Below are 24,309 nucleotides of genomic sequence, written 5' to 3'. Positions count from 1 at the left end.
CCAATCATAAGTCTACTTACACATTCACTGCACTGGTGTAGATCATTAACCTCTCATATGCTGACATAAAAGACATTCATGCATATTCCTTTTTTCTTTCATCTCTTTTTCTCAAACACAAGCACACATGCACACACAAGTACATTAAGTATGTTGACGACACATTTAAGGTAACTTAACACACTGAAAGTAACAAAACCACACTAAAGAAAAAACTGTTTATATAATTCACAAATGGACATGGACAGAAACTCTGCACTGAAAGATTGTACATTAGTGTTTTCTTTTAGTAAATAAACATCTAACACAGAGGGTGTTGAAACCATAGTGGAAGGCCTGAGCTTCCACTAGTCATTTGGTTGGATGTCTTCCTGCTTAATAAATGACAGCAATGTTGGACAGTACATACAGTAGTTAAACTGGGGACAAAGGCAGGTCTCTTAAAAACTATATTAAATATATATGTATATGTTATATTATATATTGTATTATATATTTTGAACTACCATTAAAAAGTTAGAATTATTATTCAAATTCTTTTTTTTTTTTTTCTTTTTTTTTAATGTAATTTATTCCTGTAATGTAAAGACTGAATTTGTCACATGATCCGCCAGAAATCATTCTCAGGAATTATTTCTTATTATTATTTATGTTAAAAATAGTTGTGCTGCTTAACATTTTTATGGAAAATGTTTTTCTTCGATCCTTTGATAAATAGAAAGTTCAAAAGAACTGCATTTATTTTATAACAAGTAGAAGTCTTAAATGCATACATTTAAAAGCATAATTTTAACGATGTAGCACCAGTTAAATCAAAATTTGATCTCTTTGACAGAAATGCAAACTGGAAAGAGTTCAAGCTGTTGAGCCACATCTAAAGAATAATTACTCTTTCTCCAAAATCTGTCACTACTGCCATCTAGAGTTTCTGTAACATGGTGCCATAACTAGATGGACTGAACATGCAGCAACATAAACTTGCATCAATTACGGTATGTTCAAGTCCAGCAAAGCTTTTCAAACCCAGAAATCTATAGGTGTAAAACACACTTTCCTCTCTCACTCACTGCCAGTACAGTGGGATGCATCTTTGGCCAGTTAACTTGTTAAACACCAATGCATTTTCTCTATAATTTCATATTTACGGTAGTCTCATTTGGTATAATGTTTAGATAATAAGCTAAAATGTTTACTTTTTTCCTCCACGAGACGTGTCACATTAATTTTGTATAGAAGTCAGAATAATACAGAGTATGTTTTTAACTAATGTCTCTGATTTATGAGATATACGAGCTGGAGATATGAACTTACGATATGACCTATCAGATCAAATAGAGTTAAGTCTGAGTTACTCGTTTTATATTTTAAAACATATTTAAACATATTTTTTGCCAATAAAATAATTTGAAGATAATATGTGTGATATGTTGGTTTTTGGTGGAAGTTGTAAATTATGGGAGAAGCCTTCCAACGCTCATTAACAGAGGTCAGCCTCAGGTAAATGTGCAGTTGTCCAGGGCGCTGTCAAACAGAGCCCAAATACTAATGCTGGTGCTGTCCAAGAGACTTAAAGAGAGAGATTAACTAAAGGGATTAATTAAATATGATTAAATATGTAGCTAAAGTTAGGTAATGCATGAGCAAAAAGACTGAATCTAGATTTATTTCATTATAAGAAAGAAAGGAAAACAGTACACAAAGACTCCATAACTCAAGAGTTTTATTAGCTATATACTTCTGATGTCAAGTACAGCTTATGAGACTCATCATGATGACAGGATGTCTTTTTGTGCTTGTGAAGTGATTTGCATTTCACTGTGTTGTGTCTGCAGAGATGGGCAACTTTAAAGGGATGTTCTGATCCTCTGTTGTGAAACAGATAGGTTTCTTCCTGTGAAAGATAAGTAATAAAGCAAATTATTGTGAATTTAAAGATGAGTAAAAGAAAAAACAGACAAACATAATAACAATGTCAGGATTGTAGGCTGATGTTTCCAAAGAGAGAGAAAAAAAAAAAACTAAATTAGAAAACATTTGCCAAGGGCATTCAAGATCTTTTCTTGTATTTTGCGACATTTTTTCTTATACCTCATCTCTTCAATATCTTCTACGGTTTCTGGCAATCTTGCGTTGTTGGTTTCAGGGAGAAGCCAAGCAATGAGACCAGAAAAGATGGCCACCATACAGAAAATGACCTCTGGGAGGAGCTTCCACGTGTCTTCTAAGAGCATGATAAGAGGAGAAATTGATGCTCCCAAACGTGCCATAAAACTGGCATAGCCAAGCCCATTCTGCCTATAGATGTGAAGGAGAGAGAACGGAAGCATTTTAAAAACTGAGTGAGCTTAATAATTGAAAAGGAACATGGCAGACACTAACCTCATGACTGTTGGAAAGAGCTCAGTGGTGTATAAGAACACAGTTGTGAACGAAGCCTCTGAAAGTCCTTTACCCAACACTGCGATCACAGCACGAAACGTCCAGTATTCTAAACCCATAGAAACATTCACACAGAAGAGGTCTGATAAAATCATCACGTAACACATACTACACAATTCATAAAAAATGTGCAAAACAGTTTTGGGCAAAGCAGTGGTTGCAACCTGATTCCATGAGAAAACATAACTATTTTACAATGCTGATTTTGTATAAATTGGTATGATGTAAATCATACAAAAACACAATTTTTTGAAAAAGTAAACAAGTAGCTCCACCCATAAACCATTTAACCGTCAGTGTCGTAAACTGTATTAAAACTTGTCCTTGAAAGGATAATATCCTTCAGTTTATGCATTAAAATGTCTTAACATTAATATGAATTACATAGGACCTACAACATTTTGTTAATGGACAGCTTGTGTTGATTTGGCTAGTTTCTATGATTAGCATCAAAATGAATAAAATTTGATTTGCTGTATGGCTTCAACAAAATGTGGAAAGTGTTTTCTCCCCCTTTTAAAAGCTGATGCACATATGCATTTTTCTATCCTAACTATGCAAAAAAAAAATATATGGTACTTTGCATTTTGTAATTTGCTTTTAGAATTGTTTTTTCCTGCTGGCCTTGACCCGTTGAATCGTTATGGTTAATCTGTTTTTTGGTTGAGAACCATTGATTTAAAGTGCACTTGAAACTAAAGGGCTGTATTGATAGAAATTGAAATGACACATTTGATCTACAAACCTATAGGTGTGATGATGTTGATGAGTATGCAGAATCCTGTGAGCACCAGTGTCCCGGTCTGATTGATTCTACGGCCGACCTTATTGAGACTAAAGTAGATGAGGATTTTTGCTGGCATTTCTATAGCCGCATAAATGAAGTGTGTCATGTAACGGTCAAGCCCAAAGCCAGTGATGTTTAAGCTGAGGCCGTAGTATGTAGAAGCAACTCCATACCTACAAATAGGGGAAGTGAATGTAGATTCTTTGCTTCCACATATTCAGAAGCACTTTCTTTGAATATAAAATATTTAAATTCGTAGAAAAACCTACCACACTATGCCGGTGAAAAGTGTGAGTCTCCTCAGCTTTGGGGTTTTGAACAGGTCGAAATAAGTGTAACTGTGACTCTGGTGTTCCACAGTTGCAACAGTGGACAAAGCCTGTGATGGAAACAGGAAGAAAGGTATTTTAAACCCTTGTTGAAATTGAGTTCTTTGCAAATATATAAATAATGGCAAATGAGACCCTGTTTACCTCTGATTTAACTCTAGATGTAAAGTCTTGTCTCTTGTTAAAAGTAGCACATTTTTTCAGATACTTGTATGCTGTTTCTGCCTTTCCATTGGCTATTAGCCACCGTGCTGATTCAGGGATCCACCTATTAAGGTATTAAACAATCATTCTTTCTTTAATATAGAATAAGGTTGAAATTATATTTTAAATCATAAGCCAAACCAACCAGCACTGAAATTACAAACTTTTTATTACAAACTTTGATTTTAGGCAAATGGAGAATGAAGTGGTGTAAATGACAAAAAACCTAGCGTATACAGTTGAGGTCAAAAGTTTACATACCCCTTTTAGAATCTGCAAAATGTTAATTATTTTACCAAAATAAGAGGGATCATACAAAATGCATGTTGTTTATTTAGTACTGACCTGAATAAGATATTTCACCTCAAAGATGTTTACATATAGTCCACAAGAGAAAATAATAGTTGAATTTATAAAAATGACCCCGTTCAAAAGTTAACATCCACTTGATTCTTAATACTGTTTTTTTAAATACATGAATATGTATGAGTATGCAGGTGCATCTAAAAAAAAATGGGTAATACTTTATTTCGATAGTCCACTTTAGATATTCTACTAACAGTAAGTAACTTTGCAGCTACATGTCAATTAGGAGTCATTAGAGTATTAGTAGACTGTCTGCTTAATATCTTCAAACACTTTATTTTGATGGGTCCACAACATACAACATAATGACTATGAGAAACTTTGCAAGTATATGTCAACTTATTCTACTAACACTCAGGGATGGGCAGTATTTCAAATACATGTATTTAAAATATGTATTTGAAATACAAAATACTATTTTGTATTTTAATACCATTGAAAAAAAATCTAATGTATTTTGTATTTAAATACATTTAATCTTAGTATTTTTGTATTTTTAAAATACATAAAATACGTTTTGCCAATTAACCTCTTATTAGACTGCTGATTTCCTGTATCAACTAGTTCAGACATGCCACTTTCATGCATGTGAGCTGCAGCTGTATGACTCCATCTAGAATTGGGTAAGCAAGTTTTCAGAAAGTCTGATTACAAGCTTGTCGCATTCAAGTGCTGTTGGAAAGAACAGGAATCATGGAGGACGCCAGGTTTCCTGGGAGAATCTTATTAAAACCAAAATGTAGCATCCCATTCATTGACAACCATATAAACATTCACAGAGCTATCTATATAGTTAGCTTGTTGATGATTCTGGATTTTCAGTCAAATGCTGTTTTGCTGTGTATAAAACATGCAAAATGCTTGAAATGGTTATTGCATTACGGTGTGCATGATTTTAACATTAAAACAGCAACTGTTTTTCCCTCCACCATGTTTATGGCCTGCACAACTTATGTATACAAATTATCTCAGGGTTTCCCAGTAGAAAATATGACAAAGGCAATCATGTCCAATTTCCAACTAGAAAACTAATATTTACAAAAAAAATATGAAAAAAAAATTGATTGCCTGTGAAGGCAGCATAAGTTAAGATGTCATGGCCGGTTGTACTTGTTGATTAAGGTTAAAATGGAACACCATTCAGATTAGCACTTAGCATGAAGGAAAAAAAGAGCACTAGCAAGAGAAACATACCATTAGCACTAGTCAGTCTTGATAGTTTTTTTTTTGGTCAGATTTTGGCTTTTATCACCTAGCTCAGGGGTCATCAAACTTGATCCTGGAGGGCCGGTGTCCTGCAGAGTTTAGCTCCAACTTGCCTCAACACTCAACCTGCCTGGAAGTTTCAAGTATACCTACTATGACCTCGATTAGCTGCTTCAGGTGTGTTTAATTAGGGTTGGAGCTAAACTCTGCAGGACACCGGCCCTCCAGAGACCGATTTGGACGATAATTGTTTCCCATATGGACGTCTGCAAAAAATGAATTTACATATCAGTGATAAAAGTCATGGATTCGGATGGCGATTTATTCACAGTGGAGGAGAGATTTCTGAGCTGCTCACGTGGCCATGGTCACATGATTGTTTGTTGTAAATAAAATGAATTTTATTTACAAATTTATTTATATTATTGCTTATTATTGTGTAAAATGTATTCTTAAAAAAAATATTTATGTAAAATGTATTCTTATTATTCCAAGCATATTTTAATCCTATTTATTATTTGATTATTTAAATCTCCTGTTTAAAAATAGGAAAATAGATGCACTATAGTTATATTTAATTATATGTGATATAGGCTAGTTTTGTATAAATCTGTTTATATTACACATTTTAAAAATTGTATTGCATACCTGCTGCCATAATAAAGACCCATTTTGAATGTTTACGTGCTTTTCTTCTCTTTCTGCTCCCAGTCTCTGTGTTATGAAGTATTGTTCTTTTAAATACTTTCCAGCATTTCAGAAATAAATGTGTATGCAAATTACACAGAAGAAAAACAGTTACCTTACGGTGTTCGGGAGTGCTGGGATTAAACACTGAATTTCAAATCGATTTCTTCTCATAAACTCAGAGATATGGATTCGGACGGCAATTAAATTACCACACGACCTTGGTATTTGTCAAAAAACAGTAGGTAATTCGGCCGAGGATTTTTACGGGGGTGGTGAGAGAAAAACACCGACAATCTGGATTCGGAGGGCAATTAAATCACCAACTACCCCCGGTATATGGTGAAAATCACTTACATCCCCCTGAGAAACAATTACCGTCCGAATAGGGCTCAGGACTGAATTTGTTGACCCCTGATCTAGCTAGTCAAATGTGTTCATTAAACTTTAAGCATTACTGTTTGCTATGCCAATACGACAATGTAAATCAATTTAACTTTTTCTATATCATTTATATATCGTTGTGTTATGCAAATATATCTGTGGAGCTTTTAGTGGGCAGGAGTTATTGACACGTCAGAGTGATAAAGAAACATGCATAAATGAGTAATAAGCAGCTTTCTGTGTGTGTGTACCCCAAGACAAAGATAATTATATTGCTAATAATAAAGATATAAAGTTCAAAAAATGGTTCTAGGGCATACTCACACAAGGGACAGTTGTCTTGTACTAAAACCCAAGCATGGTTGTCCTTTCACTGACAGATATCAGAGGATTATTACAGAGGCAGCTGAGGATAATGGTGGAATTTGGAAATTTACTCAAATGAAATTCATTGAAAAGTGTGATATCCAAGTAATTATAAAGATTTTTGCTGTCATAATGATAACAATAGCGCATACAAAAATAGTAAATGAACTGTTCCATGCTCCGGTGCGGTTAGCGGTCACACTACATGTGTACCGCACCCGAGCCACCTCTTCAAGTGGGCCAGGGCATGGTTAAACGAACCACACTGGAGACGATACAGAGCAGTCACACTTGTGAAATGAACTGGACTTTGGGGGTCAATCATGCTCAAGCACGGATCAGATCCCCTAGTGTGAGTACATCCTATCTAAGTGAATAGCAGATAGCACACCACAACTATAACATAACAGCACAAAAAATGATGAATAATAAAAACATTGACAGCCAATCTGAATTATTTCTGCTTAAGCTTGAGCATTTAAAGTGACAGATGACACAACTGCATTGTATACTTAGAATACACTAATATAATTATCCTTATAATTATCATTCTTGGTGTAAACAGGCCTTAATAGTGTTACTTCACTGGATAGCCGATTTCACATGTATTTTGTGTATTTTCAAAATACAAAATACTGTATTTGTATTTAAATACATTTTCCCACACAGTATTTTGTATTTGTATTTAAATACATTTTTCCACGCAGTATTTTGTATTTTTATTTTAAATACATTTTGATGTATTTGTGCCCAACTCTGCTAACCCTAAACCTACCCTACTGAGAGTTAGTTGACATGTAGTTGATGTGTAGTTACCAAGTTACTTATAGTTAGTAGAATGTCTAAAGTGGACTATCGAAATAAAGTGTATCCAAAATATCGTGAAAAAGTTTTTTTTTTGTAACTTATTTCAAAAAGTTAAACTTTCATATATTCCAGGTTAATTACATGTAAAGTAAAACATTTCAAAAGTTTTTTTATTTTTTTGTTTTGATGATTGGAGCTTACAGCTCATGAAAGCCAAAAATCCAGTATCTCAAAATATTAGAACATTTACATTTGAGCTTCATTAAATGGCCATCCCTACAGTATAAATTCAGGGTATCCCTTGTTCTTTGAAACCACAATAATGGGGAAGACTGCTGACTTGGCAATGATACAGAAGACAATCACTGACACCCTTCACAAAGAGGGTAAGTCACAGAGGGTCATTACTGAAAGGGGTGGCTGTTTACAGAGTGCTGTATCAAAGCATATTAAATGCAAAGTTGACTGGAAGGAATAAATTGGGTAGGAAAAGGTGCACAAGCAACAGGGATGACCGCAAGCTTGAGAATACTGTCAAGCAAAGCCGATTCAAACACTCGGAAGAGCTTCACAAGGAGTGGACTGAAGCTGGAGTCAGTGCATCAAGAGTCACCAAGCTCAGACGTCTTCAGGAAAAGGGCTACCAAGCCACTTCTGAAACAGAAACAAAGTAGTATCTTACCTGGGCTAAGGAGAAAAAGAACTGGACTGTTGCTCAGTGGTCCAAAGTCCCCTTTTCAGATAAAGGGATTTTATTTTTGCATTTCATTTGGATATCAAGGTCTGGAGTCTGGAGGAAGACTGGAGAGGGAAAGAATCCAAGCTGCTTGAAGTCCAGTGTAAAGTTCTGAAGTCAGTGATGATTTGGGGTGCAGTGACATTTGCTGGTGTTGGTCCATTGTGTTTCATCAAGTCCAAAGTCAATGCAGTCAGCCCCTGGCTCTTAATGCATGTTTTTTTCCCTTCTGGAGCATCAGTGACCGTTTGAACCTTCTAGTTGCATATGAGTCCCTCAGTTGTCCTCAATGTGAAAAGATGGATCTCAAAATCATACAGTCATTGTTGGAAAGGGTTCAAATAAGGGCTCACCCCGGACCCCTCCTCCTCCCCCACTGCCCTCACACTCTCCATGCAGGATGTGACTAAAACTTTTAAAATGCAAAACCCTCGAAAAGCCCCAGGCCCGGACGGTGTCTCTCCTTCCACCCTGAGACACTGTGCTAACGAACTGGCTCCTGTCTTCACAGACATCTTTAACACCTCCCTGGAGTTATGCCACGTCCCAGCCTGTTTCAAGCTGTCTACTATCGTTCCCGTACCCAAGAAGCCCAGGATTACTGGACTAAATGACTACAGGCCTGTGGCGCTCACGTCTGTAGTCATGAAGTCATTTGAGCGCCTGATTTTGCCCCACCTCAAGTCTTTCACCTTCCCCTTCCTGGACCCTCTGCAGTTTGCATACAGAGCTAATCGGTCTGTAGACGACGCCATCAACCTGGCCCTCCACTTCATCCTTCAGCATCTGGACTCTCCAGGAACCTATGCCAGGATCCTGTTTGTGGACTTCAGCTCTGCATTCAATACCATCCTTCCGGTTCTGCTCCAGGACAAGCTCGCTCAGCTCAACGTGCCTGATTCCACCTGTAGGTGGATCACTGACTTCCTAACGGACCGGAGGCAGTGCGTGCGGCTGGGGAAGAATGTCTCAGACATTCAAACTATCAGCACAGGTTCTCCACAGGGCTGTGTACTTTCTCCTCTGCTCTTCTCCTTGTACACCAACTGCTGCACCTCCAGCCATGACTCCGTGAAGTTGGTTAAGTTTGCGGATGACACCACTCTTATCGGGCTCATCTCGGATGGTGATGAGTCTGCCTACAGGAGAGAGGTGGAGCGGCTGGTGTCCTGGTGTAACAGCAACAACCTGGAGCTTAATGCCCAAAAAACAGTGGAGATGATTGTGGACTTCAGGAAAGTCACAGCCCCCCTGCCTCCCCTTGCCCTGACAGACACCCCCATCACCACTGTGGTCTCTTTCTGCTTCCTGGGCACCCACATCACCCACGACCTCAAGTGGGAGCTGACCATCAACTCCCTCGGATTTGTGTCTACCTTTGAGTGCAGGTGAGGACACGTTCGAGCTGCATTCGGTGCAGCTGGAGCTGGAGGCCGTGGAGAAGCAGATCCGCGACCTGGTGGAGAAGCAGGCCCAGCTGAAAGAGAGGAGAGCCGCGCTGGAAACATCCCGGGCTGAAGCTCACAAGTCCGGGGTAAGTATACAGCACGCTGCTAACACTCCCACCACCTCTACTCCGTGCGTTTCTCTATACAGACACTGTGCACCCAGGACGCGGTCTTCACAGATGTCCTTCACTCCGGCGCCGGGACGCCACGGACCCTGGGTGCAACAACAGCAGCGGAAGACGCGAGCCAGGCCCTGGGGGACAACCTCGCCGCCTCCGGTCTTCGAGATCTCCACCCGGAACCGCTTCGCTCCCCTCCGCGAGACGGAACGCGACGCTGTGATCGTCGGAAGCTCCATCGTCCGGCACGTCCGTGCTACGCTAGCTGAAGGTAAAGTGCACACACACTGTTTACCCGGTGCTCGTGTTCTCGATGTTTCTGCGCAGATACCCGCGATCCTGAAGGGCGATGAGAGCATCGGGGCTGTCGTGCTGCACGTGGGGACTAACGACATCAAGCTGCGGCAGACGGAGACACTGAAGAGGGACTACAGGAGCCTGATCGAGACGGTACGCAGCACATCGCCCGCGGCGAAGATCATCGTGTCAGGTCCACTTCCGACGTATCGACGAGGACACGAAAGGTTCAGTAGACTGTTTGCTTTAAACGAATGGTTATTGTCATGGTGTAAAGAACAGAAACTGCTCTTTGTAAATAATTGGAATCTTTTCTGGGAGCGTCCTAGGCTTTTCCGTGCTGATGGCCTGCACCCCAGCAGAGTCGGAGCGGAACTCCTGTCGGACAACATCTCCAGGACGCTACGCTCCATCTGACTAGTAAGCCAATTCTCAAATGACATTTGTTCTACCCACTTAAATGATAGAAGTACCCGCGTTGTCCAATCTATACAGACTGTGTCTGTCCCCCGAATAGCGAGGTCAAAATATAAATTTAATGCAGGATCTAGAAAAAATCTGATCGTGATTAAACCAGAAAAACACAAAATAAATGAACAAAAACAATTTTTGAAGCTTGGGCTCCTAAATATTAGATCACTTGCACCCAAAGCAGTTATTGTAAATGAAATGATCACAGATAATAATTTTGATGTACTCTGCCTGACTGAAACCTGGCTGAAACCAAATGAATATTTTGGTCTAAATGAGTCTACTCCACCAAGCTACTGTTATAAACATGAGCCCCGTCAGACTGGTCGTGGCGGCGGTGTGGCAACAATATATAGTGATATTCTCAATGTTACTCAGAAAACAGGATACAGGAGGTTTAAGTCATTCGAAATACTTCTGCTTAATGTTACACTGTTAGATATGCAAAATAAATCTCTCTTATCTCTTGCTCTGGCTACTGTGTATAGACCGCCAGGGCCATATACAGATTTCCTAAAAGAATTTGCAGATTTCCTCTCAGATCTATTGGTTAATGTTGATAAACTGCTAATTGTCGGAGATTTTAACATTCACGTTGATAATACAAATGATGTGCTAGGACTTGCGTTTACTGACCTAATAAACTCTTTTGGAGTCAAGCAAAACGTCACCGGGCCCACTCATCGTTTTAATCATACGCTAGATTTAATTATATCGCATGGACTTGATCTTACTAATATAGATATCGTACCCCAAAGTGACGATGTTACTGATCATTTCCTTGTATCGTGCATGCTGCCTATTACTGATATTAGTTATATGGCTCCGCGTTATCGTCTGGGCAGAACTATTATTCCAGCCACCAAAGACAGATTCACAAATAACCTGCCTAATTTATCTCAACTGCTCTGTGTACCCATAAATACACATGAACTAGACGAAATAACTAGCAACATGGGCACTATCTTCTCTAATACATTAGAAGCTGTTGCCCCCCTCAAATTGAAAAAGATTAGAGAAAAATGTACTGCACCATGGTACAACAGTTATACCCATTCTCTCAAGAAAGAAACTCGTATTCTTGAGCGCAAATGGAGAAAAACTAACTTGGAAGTTTTTAGAATTGCGTGGAAAAACAGTATGTCCAGCTATAGACAGGCTCTAAAAGCTGCCAGGGTAGAGCATATCCGCAAACTCATAGATAATAACCAAAACAATCCAAGGTTCTTATTTAGCACAGTGGCTAGACTAACAAATAAACAGACACCGCCCGATCTAAATATTCCCTCACAATTTAATAGTAATGATTTTATGAATTTCTTTACTGATAAAATAGATAACATCAGAAATACAATAACAAATGTAGATTCTACTGCGTCTAGTATTTCAGCTTCATTCATCGCACCTAAAGAAAAACTGCAGTGCTTTACAACTATAGGACAGGAAGAGCTAAACAAACTTATCAGTACATCTAAACCAACAACGTGTTTATTAGATCCTGTACCCACTAAACTACTGAAAGAGTTGTTACCCGTAGCAGAAGAACCGCTTCTCAATATTATTAACTCATCGTTAGCCTTAGGTCACGTCCCAAAACCATTCAAGCTGGTGGTTATTAAGCCTCTTATTAAGAAACCACAACTAGATTCTAATGAACTGGCAAATTACAGACCCATTTCAAATCTTCCGTTTATGTCAAAAATTTTAGAAAAAGTTGTGTCTGCTCAATTGTGCTCCTTCTTGCAAAAAAATGATCTCTATGAGGAATTTCAGTCAGGTTTCAGGCCTCACCATAGCACAGAAACTGCACTTGTTAAAATTACAAATGACTTGCTTCTTGCTTCAGATCAAGGCTGCATCTCATTGCTAGTATTACTTGATCTTAGTGCTGCGTTTGACACTATAGACATGATATACTCATAGATCGACTACAAAACCATATTGGTATTCAAGGGCAGGCTTTAAGATGGTTTAAATCATACCTGTCCGATCGCTACCACTTTGTTCATTTAAATGGAGAGTCATCACAATTATCACCAGTAAAGTATGGAGTACCACAAGGATCAGTCCTAGGTCCTCTTCTATTTTCAATATACATGTTGCCTCTTGGTAATATTATTAGAAAATACGGGATTAGTTTTCATTGCTATGCTGATGATACTCAACTATATATCTCAACAAAACCAGGTGAAACTTCTAAACTATCTAAGATAATAGATTGTGTAAAAAATTTAAAAGATTGGATGACCAATAATTTCCTCCTATTAAATTCAGATAAGACAGAGATATTACTTATTGGACCAAAAAACAATACACAGAATCTCTTGGATTACAATTTACAACTTGACGGATGCACTGTCACATCCTCTAAAGTCAAAAATCTGGGTGTTATATTAGACAGCAACTTGTCCTTTAAAAATCATATTTCCCATGTTACAAAAACAGCATTCTTCCATCTTAGAAACATTGCCAAGCTTCGAAACATGCTACCTGTTTCTGATGCAGAAAAGCTAGTTCATGCATTCATGACCTCTAGACTGGACTATTGTAATGCACTGCTAGCTGGTTGTCCTGCATCTTCAATAAACAAGCTACAGATAGTCCAAAATGCAGCGGCTAGAGTTCTTACAAGGTCAAGAAAATATGATCATATTACCCCAATTTTACAGTCTCTGCACTGGCTACCTATTCAGTTCCGTATCATTTACAAAATATTATTACTTGCCTATAAGGCCCTAAATGGTTTAGCTCCTGCGTACCTAACTTGTCTTCTACCACGCTACAATCCAACCCGCTCCTTAAGGTCGCAAAACTCTGGACTTTTGGTAGTACCTAGGATAGCAAAGTCCTCTAAAGGAGGTAGAGCTTTTTCACATTTGGCTCCCAAACTCTGGAATAGCCTTCCTGATAACGTTCGGGTTCAGACACACTCTCTATGTTTAAATCTAGATTAAAGACACATCTCTTTAGCCAAGCATTCACATAATGCATTTTATAATCTTGTACTGTAGTATATCTGATCAAATGTACATTATTATTATTCTTTAGCTTGGGATGGAACAGCAGCTACGCTAATTATGTTTCTATTTGTCTCTGTTTCTGCCACGGGATTAACATCCCGTGGTAATTAGGAATGACAGAAGCTTCAGTCTGGATCCAACCCCTAAATGATCTGAGATGACCGAACACCTGAGAAAAGATAATGCCAACCCCTCAGAGGATGCCAACGCTCAGACAACATACAGAATTACCAAATGACCACTGGAACTAGTTGAGACCTTACAATCTGACTTTGCTGCAGTTAAATTGAACTGCTGGTTTGTTGGCCAGAGGCCAATGTTTGATATTGATATTGTGATATGTTTGATATTGATATTGTGATATGTTTGATATTGTGCAGTTGCTTTGACACAATTTACATTGTTAAAAGCGCTATATAAATAAAGGTGACTTGACTTGACTTGACCTTATCAAGAAGGCCCAGCAGAGGATGTAGAAAGCCAAGCTGCCAGTCCAGATGATGGTGCAGTTCTACACGGCCATCAATGAGTCCATCCTCACCTCTTCCATCACCGTGTGGTATGCTGGGGCCACTGCCAGGGACAAACAGAGACTGCAGCGCATTGTGCGCTCTGCTGAGAAGGTAATCGGCTGCAGCCTTCCATCTCTCAAGGACCTGTACGTCTCCAGGACTCGGGGGCGAGCAGGCCGGATAGCAGCTGACTCTTCTCACCCTGGACATGGACTATTTGAACCACTTCCCTCTGGCAGAAGGTTACAGGCCATTCGGACCAGAACCTCTCGCCATAAGAACAGTTTCTTCCCCTCTGCCGTTGGTCTCATGAACATTTTATAACATTTGCATCAGTTGGTCACTTTTATAACATTAGTCACTTTAAATAAGTCATTTTTTACATTTTTTATATGCTTTTTAAAATAGGAAAATTTCTACTTCGTAAATTATTATTATTATTATTATTCAGTGTTTTTATGTTGCACTTTGTCACCGAAGCAAGTTCCTAGTTTGTGAATTGTGTTTGCAGACAATGGCAATAAAGTTTCTGATTCTGATTCTGAATACACAAAAATGCTGCAACCAAAGAATTTGTGGGACCTCAAGGATTTTCTGAAGAATAACAGGCAGTTTAACTGTTCAGGACAAACAAGGGACTCATAAACAACTAGTAATCAAAAAAACAAAAACAAAAAAAAACACTGCTGTAGATCATTCAGTTAAGAACACAGTATTAAGAATCAAGTGCATGTAAACTTTTGAATGGGGTAATTTTTACATACTCGACTATTATTTTCTCTTTTGGACAATATGTAAACATATTTTATGTGAAATATCTTATTCAGGTCAGTAGGCTACTAAATAACAATAACATGCATTTTGTATGATCCCTCTTATTTGGGTAAAATAATTAAATAATTAATAGTTTATTTGTATAGCACATTTAAAAACCACTGGTGTAGACCAAAGTGCTTTACAGTTCAGAAAAAAAAAACACAAAGCATTTAAGCACTTAAGAAACAATAAAAGTATGAGCCTAAAATAAGTTAAAATTAAATGAAAACAAAATAGAGGAGAAAAGGCTAGAATCAAATATATCAATGCCAATGAGAATCAGGGAATATTGAAAGCCAGGGAAAAAAGGTGAGTTTTCAGAGCTCTGTAAGGTCATTTAGGACAAAGGACATTTGCAGGAGTTCATGGATGTAGCCAGAACTACACATGAGTTTTATTATTTTTGAATTTACTGATTGGTTGTGAGAGGAACAAATGAAAAAAAAAAAAAAGATCTTTCCAGCTGAGAGAAAACATGACCTTACAAACAGGCCCTGACTGTGAGGAAGACTCTCATAAACAAACATTTTTTCTATACACATTTTTTCTATAAAAACAATAATGGTGCTTCCTTACCACCAAGTGGCTGTAGCAAGAAGAAGAGGAGAAGTGACAGTAATAATCAGGATCCTCCAATCAGTGGCCAGATAGGCAAAACCAGCCAGCAGCATGTTGCCTAAACTCCAGGAAATACTGCCGAACACACCGATAAATGTGCGGTGTTTAGTGTCTACCCACTCAATACCTGCAGAACAGACCGCATTCATTAAACATCAGAAACATTAAAAAAGGTTTCACAAAACATTTACAAAAGATTTTAAACATCTACAGACATAAACACATTCTTCATGCTTTGCTTCTTAAGAGAAAGGGGTAACAATGTTCTTCATTAAAACAGAAATTGTAATACTTAATATTTAATTTAAAAATGTTTTGAAGAAACCTGCAACTTTGTAATTCAACTTTTCACATTTATTTATACAACACTTTATACAGTACAGGTCTGCATTTCCCAAAAGCATCGTAAGCCTTAGTTCCCTATCTGTCGGTCACTACGAGTTATGTCGTGACGACATTAGGGGATTTACTTGGAAGCCCCGACTGCCTCTGATAAGAGAAAACGCCAATGAAATTTGGCTAGTGGATTTTGCATACCTGAGCCACTCCCCGTGCATACGGGTATAAAAGGGCGACAGGTGCATCCACTCATCAGATTTTTGCTTCGGAGCCGAGTGGATGAGAAGTTTGCGATCTCCACAAAGCCTTCTGCCTCAAAAAAAAAAGAGTTTGTTCCTGGGTGGCGTCACGGTGCAGACAGCGGTGTCCCTGCAGCAGCGATTCCCCTGGGCACTTCACCTGAAAGAGCAAATTTCTAAAACACTGGGCGGTTCGCGTCTTTTTAAAGATGCCGTTCCGTCCGTGTTCTCTTGGTTGCGGTCGCTTCCTGTCCTCGGATGACGGTCACGAGCGTTGTCTTCAGTGTCTGGGCATCCAGCACGCTGAAGATGCGTTTGTGGATGAGTCATGCGCCTGTTGTGGGCGTATGAACATGGCAACGCTGCGTTCTCGCCTTTCCTTTCTGAAAGGATTGGCACCCTCTGCCGCCACCCGTCCCGGTCTCTCTGGCTCGAGCAGAGGACCGCCGGCTGGCGCTCTGGGAGATCTGAGGGTGACGGTAAGAGCTTCTCCGCCGGGCACGTCCCCACGGACCTCTTACTCCTCCCGCAGCGCTTGTTCCGTCCGGTTCCCGAGTGATTTCGCTGGTTCGCCTCACGGGGCCGCCAGCATTTCATTCGGTGCGCCGCCCGAGGATCAGATGTCGATCGCGGCATCGGGGGATGGGCTTTCGTCCTCTGAGGATGAACGATCGGCGGGGCTGCCCCCCTCGGGTGTTGTCGCCACTGCCGATCCGGACCCAGAGCTGACGGCCATGCTTGCCCGGGCAGCCGTGAGTATCGGGCTGGAGGTCAACAGACCGCCCAGTCCCGAGCCCTCGCGGCTGGATGATTGGTTCATCGGCGCAAAACGCGACCAGCGGCCGCACTTTGCCCCGGTGCCTTTCTTCCCGGAGGTGCATGAGGAGCTGACGAAGTCGTGGACGGCCCCTTTCACGGCCAGAAGCCGCTCGTCTCCCTCCTCCGTCCTCACTACCCTCGATGGCGGGGCGGCCAGGGGGTACGTGGATATTCCCCAGGTGGAGAGAGCGGTTGCGGTGCACCTGTGCCCGCAAAACGCCGCCACCTGGAGGAATCGTCCGCGTCTCCCGTCCAAAGCCTGTAAGCTGACGGCCGCACTCGCCGCCAAGGCTTACAGCGCTGCGGGCCAGGCCGCCTCTGCCCTGCATGCCATGGCCATCCTGCAAGTTCACCAGGCCAAGGCACTAAAACAAATGCACGAGGGTAGTCCCGACCCGGGGTTGATGCAGGAGCTGCGCACGGCGACTGACTTCGCTCTCCGGGCGACGAAAGTCACGGCGCGGTCCCTCGGGAAGGCGATGTCCACGTTAGTGGTCCAAGAGCGCCATCTCTGGCTCAATCTGGCCGAGATGAAGGACGTCGACAAAGTACGCTTTCTCGACGCCTCCATCTCCCAGACGGGGCTATTTGGCGACACTGTCGAGGGTTTTGCCCAGCAATTCTCGGCAGTACAGAAGCAGACGGAGGCAATTCAGCACATCCTCCCTAAACGGCGGGATGCTCCAGCTGCCACCGCTGGCCCAAGGGCCAGGCCCCAGTCTGCTGGTCGCCGTGGGCGCCCTCCTGCGTCCTCCAGAGCTGCTCCGCCCCGTGCTGAGTCGTCACCTAGGCCGGTGCGTCGAGCCTCTCGCAGGAGTGCGGCGCCCCCTGCGCCTCAGCCGGCCGCCAAGTCCTCCAGGAAGACGACAAAGCGGCCCTGACGCGCACAACCCGGAGATGGAGGAATTTGCTCTTTCCCAGGAGACGACGAGGCTAGCGTCGCTCCTTCCCCCGGAGGAGGGCCGGGTGGAGAATCCTGTGTTTTCTTTTCTTTCTGTTCCGCCACTGGCTCAAGGGCCAGTGGTACCCACATTGTCAAAGAAAGAGCAATTTCCCTCTCCTCCGGGTTCCCAGGTCTGCGGGCTGACAGTGTGCGACGCACTGCCTCCTCACTCTCACCCGAGACCCATATTGCCAGTGGCCAAGAGAGTGCGGTCTGGGGACGCGATGCCTCCCCGCGCACCTCTAGCCAGTCCCCCCGGGGACTCAGGGAGTTTTGTGGGGATGAGTCAGAACGCACCGCCTTCTGTTCCATCCAACCTTACTCCCCCTCGCTGCACCACTGCGGGCACGTCGATTGTGCCTTTGGTGCCACTTGCACGGTATCTGGGGGCGTGGCTTACGCTACCCAGCCCGTCTCGCTGGCTCATTCGCACAGTTCGACTCGGCTATGCGATTCAGTTCGCCAGGCGGCCTCCCAGGTTCAGTGGCATCCTCGAGACTTCGGTGGCAGTCCGAGATGCACCTGTCCTGCGCGAGGAGATTGCTGTCCTTCTGGCAAAGGGTGCAATCGAGCCGGTCCCTCCAGCCGAGATGAGGCAGGGGTTTTACAGCCCCTACTTCATCGTGCCCAAGAAAGGCGGTGGCCTCCGGCCAATCCTGGACCTGCGAGTCTTGAATCGGGCCCTACACAAGCTCCCGTTCAAGATGTTGACACAGAAGCGCATCGTCAAATGCGTGCAGTCCGCGGATTGGTTTGCAGCGATCGACCTGAAGGACGCTTACTTTCATGTCTCGATTCTCCCTCGACACAGGCCGTTCCTACGGTTTGCGTTCGAGGGGCGGGCATGGCAGTACAGGGTCCTCCCCTTCGGGCTCTCCCTGTCTCCCCGTGCCTTCACGAAGGTGGCGGAGGGCGCCCTTGCCCCGTTACGGGAAGTGGGCGTCAGGATCCTCAACTATCTCGACGATTGGCTCATTCTGGCCCGGTCGCGAGAACAGTTGTGTGGTCACAGGGACCTGGTGCTCCGGCACCTCAGCCAGTTGGGGCTTCGGGTCAACTGGGAAAAGAGCAAGCTCTCCCCTGTGCAGAGAATCTCTTTTCTCGGTGTGGAGTTAGACTCCGTGAGTATGACGGCACGTCTCACGGACGAGCGTGCCCAATCAGTGCTGAACTGCCTGAGTTCCTTCAGAGGCAGGACAGTGGTTCCGCTGAAACAGTTTCAGCAGCTCCTGGGGCATATGGCATCCGTAGCCGCAGTCACGCCGCTCGGGTTGCTTCATATGAGACCACTTCAGCACTGGTTACACTCACGGGTCCCGAGATGGGCATGGCGCCGCGGGACACGTCGTGTGACCATCACACAGTCGTGTCGCCGCTCTTTCAGCCCCTGGTCAGACCTTGCTTTCCTACGGGCCGGGGTGCCCTTAGGACAAGTGTCCCGGCATGTTGTTGTCACAACAGATGCCTCCAGCAGGGGCTGGGGCGCTACATGCAACGGGCAGGCAGCCTCGGGGCTCTGGACGGGGCCTCGACTGCTTTGGCACATCAACTGCCTAGAGCTGTTGGCAGTGCATCTGGCCTTAAAGCAGTTCCGGCCACTGCTTCTAGGCCAGCACGTGTTGGTCCGCACGGACAACACTGCGGCTGTTTCGTACATCAACCGGCAGGGGGGTCTACGATCACGCCGCATGTCACAGCTCGCCCGCCATCTCCTCCTCTGGAGTCAGTCACAGCTCAAATCGCTGCGCGCCGTCCACATTCCGGGGGAGCTCAATCGTGCAGCCGACGCGCTCTCACGACAGCTCACGTTCCCCGGAGAATGGCGACTCCATCCCGAGACGATCCGGCTGATTTGGAGTCGATTCGGGGAAGCTCAGGTAGACCTGTTTGCTTCCCGCGAGTCCTCCCACTGCCAGCTGTATTTCTCCCTGACCGAGGCCCCCCTCGGCACGGACGCACTGGCACACAGCTGGCCTCGGGCTCTGCGCAAGTATGCGTTTCCCCCAGTGAGCCTGATCGCACAGACGCTGTGCAAGGTCAGGGAGGACGAGGAGCAGGTCTTGTTGGTTGCGCCATATTGGCCCACCCGGACCTGGTTTCCGGAACTCACCCTCCTCGCGACAGCCCCTCCCTGGCGCATCCCTCTGAGGAAGGACCTTCTTTCTCAGGGGCTCGGCACCATATGGCACCCGCGTCCAGATCTGTGGAACCTCCATGTGTGGCTCCTGGATGGGACGCGGCAGACTTGAGTGGCCTGCCACAGGCTGTGGTGGACACCATCACTCAGGCTAGGGCCCCTTCAACTAGGCAAGCCTATGCACTGAAGTGGAGTCTGTTCGCGGACTGGTGTTCTTCTCGTCGAGAGGACCCCCGAAGATGCACGATTGGAGTGGTGCTTTCTTTCCTGCAAGAGAGGTTGGAGCGCAGGCTGTCGCCCTCCACCTTGAAAGTGTACGTGGCTGCTATTGCGGCCCATCACGATGCAGTGGACGGCCGGTCCCTGGGGAAGCACGATCTCATCGTGAGGTTCCTGAGGGGTGCCAGAAGGTTAAATCCTCCTAGGCCACCCCTGATGCCCTCCTGGGATCTCTCTATTGTCCTGGCTGGACTTCAGAGGGGTCCCTTTGAGCCGCTGGACTCAGTCGAGCTGAAATTCCTGTCGGCCAAGACAGCGCTCCTGACCGCGCTCACTTCCATCAAGAGGGTCGGGGACCTCCAAGCATTTTCGGTAAGCGAAGAGTGCCTTGTGTTTGGGCCGGCCTACTCTCACGTTGTCCTGAGACCCCGGCCTGGATACGTGCCCAAGGTTCCCACCACGCCCTTCCGCGATCAGGTGGTGAACCTGCAAGCACTGCCCTCGGAGGAGGCAGACCCAGCCTTGGCGTTGCTGTGTCCCGTAAGAGCGCTGCGCATATACGTGGACCGCACCCGGAGCTTCAGAAGCTCCGAGCAGCTCTTTGTCTGCCACGGAGGTCAGCAGAAAGGGAAGGCTGTCTCCAAGCAGAGGTTGGCCCACTGGATAGTGGATGCCATCGCCTTGGCGTACCAATCCCAAGGCGAGCCGTGCCCCCTCGGGGTGAGGGCTCACTCCACACGGAGTGTTGCCTCCTCCTATGCGCTGGCGCACGGCGCCTCTTTGGCAGACATCTGTAGAGCTGCGGGCTGGGCGACACCGAACACCTTCGCGAGATTTTACAGTCTCCGCGTTGAGCCAGTCTCTTCCCGTGTGTTGGGTAACAGGTAAGTGGCGGGAAGAGTTGGCCGGTGTCACGCTTGCTGCGCCATTCCCCCTTACTCGGGGATACGAGCGCCTATTCTCTCCTCCAGTTAGTTCCCCGAACGGCGAACCCTGGCGGAGTTCCTCCAGCACCCCCGGCAGTCAGGCTGGGCGGAGCAGTCTGACGCCAGGCCCAGTACCGGTGTTAGCTTGCCCGGGTCTCCGGTCAGCCCCTGTACTCGGCTAGGTGCCCGTGCGGCCTGATTCCCTTCGGGTGATCCCACACGTGTATTCATCCACGGTACGGTTTCCCTCATGGTAAACCCGTGTCTTCCCTTTGACAGAGCTCTGTCAGGCCCTGCTGGCAGCCTTCCTCCCTTCTCCTAGGTAGGATCTGCCCCAGGGTCCAGGCGTATGCAGCACTGCCCCAGGCTTGGGCCAGTCCATACCAGTGTCTCCACACGTTACCTCCCTTCGGGCAGGGTGTGGCCTCCGTAGCGCCCTTCTCCGGAAGGCTCGCTTCCCCGTCGTTACTGCCGGGCTGTAACAACAAACAGGAAAGACTTGAAGCAATCTTTCATAGAAGGTCGAAATCCCTTCCGATTTCTGGGGAAAGGAACAGCGGCTTGGCTATCTCCAGCAGCAATGTACTCAGTGGTCCCTGCGGGCACCAAGGTTAGCGAATTTGCGCTGGGGCGACGGGAAGGTTGCGACCTTCGCATCGCATTTGTCTGTCACGCGCTAGCTTGTCAACATCTGCATGCCACAAGGTCGTGACGGGGTTCAGGTTGTGGCGCTTTCCATAGACCCCTAATGTCGTCACGACATAACTCGTAGTGACCGACAGATAGGGAACGTCTCGGTTACGTACGTAACCCTCGTTCCCTGATGGAGGGAACGGAGACGTTATGTCCCCATGCCACAATCTCGAACCATCGCTGGTTGCCAGGGACACGTTCTCGGCTCCTCAGCGGAAAACCTGATGAGTGGATGCACCTGTCGCCCTTTTATACCCGTATGCACGGGGAGTGGCTCAGGTATGCAAAATCCACTAGCCAAATTTCATTGGCGTTTTCTCTTATCAGAGGCAGTCGGGGCTTCCAAGTAAATCCCCTAATGTCGTCACGACATAACGTCTCCGTTCCCTCCATCAGGGAACGAGGGTTACGTACGTAACCGAGACGTTTATCGTAGCTCCGTAGCTGGCATTGGGTCTACGATCAACTTACGCTTACAATGCTTTTGGGAAATGCAGCCATAACAAGGAGGAAAGTAACAAAATCAGTGATGCAAACTTCATCAAATATGAGAATAATTCAAATTCAAACTCTAAAAAGACAATAGTTTCATTATTAACACAGTGTGCAGTGTTGATTCAATTCAATTCAGTAACTGTGTAAAGTTAACAGTGTAGATGTTGCAAAATTCATCATTTATGAAACAAAGATGATTCAGCTTTAAAGCAGCTCTACAGAAGACAATAGTGTCATCAAGTTTTGTTCTCATTAAATAGATTCAGTGCAGTCAAATGACTATAAGTGACTGTAGTTGGCCATGTTAAGAGTGGACTCTATTGAATTTGGACCCTAAATTGTTGAGACTGGACAAAAGGCTCAATGACTCTGAGTCTTAGTTAGGCTTCAGAAAAGACTTACTGAGAACAACTGTTATATTGATGATTCCCGTCAGTGCAAATCCGGTCAGGAAGCGGAAAGCAGCAAACATGATGTAGGTGCTTGAGAAAGCGCTAACAATGCTGAATACTATAGATGACACATAAGACACCAGCAGCATACTCCTACGACCATACCTGAGCAACAACACACAGATGAACAATGAGAACATCAATACTGCATTCATGATACGATTATGCTTCATTGAACTCTGGCTCTGTTATACACTCTCTCACTATGTACAATTTAGGTACTAACGTACTAAAGTACAAATATGTAGCTTTAAAATATAAATCTACTATGTAGTATTTTGGGGACAATACAGTACAAAGATAAACCTTTTAGATTTTGTACATTAGGGTGCCACCTTACTGAGAACTTTGTACCTTTGCTTCAGTCTTAAGAATCTAAAAGTTTCTAAATGGAGGTTATTGGTGTTTTACTTGTCACAGAGCACTCCAAAGAACACAGTTCCAGCCATGACGCCAACAAAAAATATGGTGGCTGATGCTTTGGCCAGTCCCCTCTTCTCACAAACTAAATCAAACTGAGAGAAACAGGAAAAGCGGTGGTGAGAGAGCTGAGAAGGAACTACAGGATACACCATCATTGAAGTTTACCTGTGTGGCGAGAGTGCTGATGAACGTGCTGTTGTCATACTCCCATCCATTCTGGCACTGGACTACAGCACCCTCTGAGGGGCTGGAGGAGTTTGAGAGCAAGTGGAACTGAGGATGAGAGAACATGAGACAGGAAGCAGGAGTCCCGTCATCCTGTACTGGAATACTGACAGTCAGTCTCTCATCCTCACTCAGATTTCCAAAGATTCCCTCAGAGCCCGGAGAGCTGATGTTACAATGGTGAGATGGGATGGCAGCTATGAAGTTGTTCAGCAGGAAGTGACATGGGATTGTGATGCGAGGTATAAACATCAGCAAGACCAGTCCAATCTGGTATCGCCCAAACCCATCTGTCTCCTCCAGAATGCTCTCAAACTTCATTGTCACCTGGAATGTCATAGACAACAAAACATATTATATAACTGAAATAAAGTGATATCAAGTGATTCGATGACATTTACACTAATGTTCAAAAATTTGGGGGTCAGTAAGATTTTTCAAAAATAAATTAATGTTTTTCAGCAAGTAAATTGATCAAAAGTGACAGTGAATACTTTCACAATGTTACAAAAGCGTTTAATTTCATATAAGTGCTGTTCTTTTGAACTTTAAATTGATTAATCAATTAGGAAATGGTTAAAACCATCTGTGATGCAACTCAGACCTGAGCTGTTATTGTGCTGATGGACTCTGAAAACTGTGAACTAGCATGAACTCTTTTCAAATCCATTCCTTCACGCTACATTATCCTCATAGCAGGCAATGGACCACAGGGGGCACAGCACTCTGATTGAACGCCGTGCACAGCTGTGGAGATACTCACCAGCTGGACTAATACAGCCTGTCA

The 24,309-nt window shown here is 44.1% G+C and overlaps 1 protein-coding gene across 1 annotated transcript; it reads right to left on the bottom strand.

Annotated features, from left to right (window-relative positions):
• Positions 1-1,812: 1,812 nt before the first annotated feature.
• Positions 1,813-23,846, bottom strand: slc22a7b.4 (solute carrier family 22 member 7b, tandem duplicate 4; the record flags this gene model as incomplete). Its single annotated transcript, XM_079443853.1, has 10 exons — positions 23,463-23,846; positions 23,286-23,389; positions 22,825-22,979; positions 15,571-15,739; positions 3,700-3,823; positions 3,496-3,605; positions 3,185-3,399; positions 2,376-2,488; positions 2,089-2,291; positions 1,813-1,891 (listed from the first exon to the last, which is right to left on the bottom strand). The coding sequence occupies exons 1-10, from the start codon at positions 23,841-23,843 to the stop codon at positions 1,813-1,815; spliced, it is 1,653 nt and encodes a 550-aa protein (XP_079299979.1). The 5' UTR covers positions 23,844-23,846.
• Between the last annotated feature and the right edge of the window lie 463 nt (positions 23,847-24,309).

Source organism: Barbus barbus, assembly GCF_936440315.1.
Source record: "Barbus barbus genome assembly, chromosome: 20".
NCBI classification, from domain to species: Eukaryota; Metazoa; Chordata; class Actinopteri; order Cypriniformes; family Cyprinidae; genus Barbus; species Barbus barbus.
Note: the sequence above shows the minus strand (reverse complement) of the source record. Positions and strands in the feature narration are given on the sequence as shown.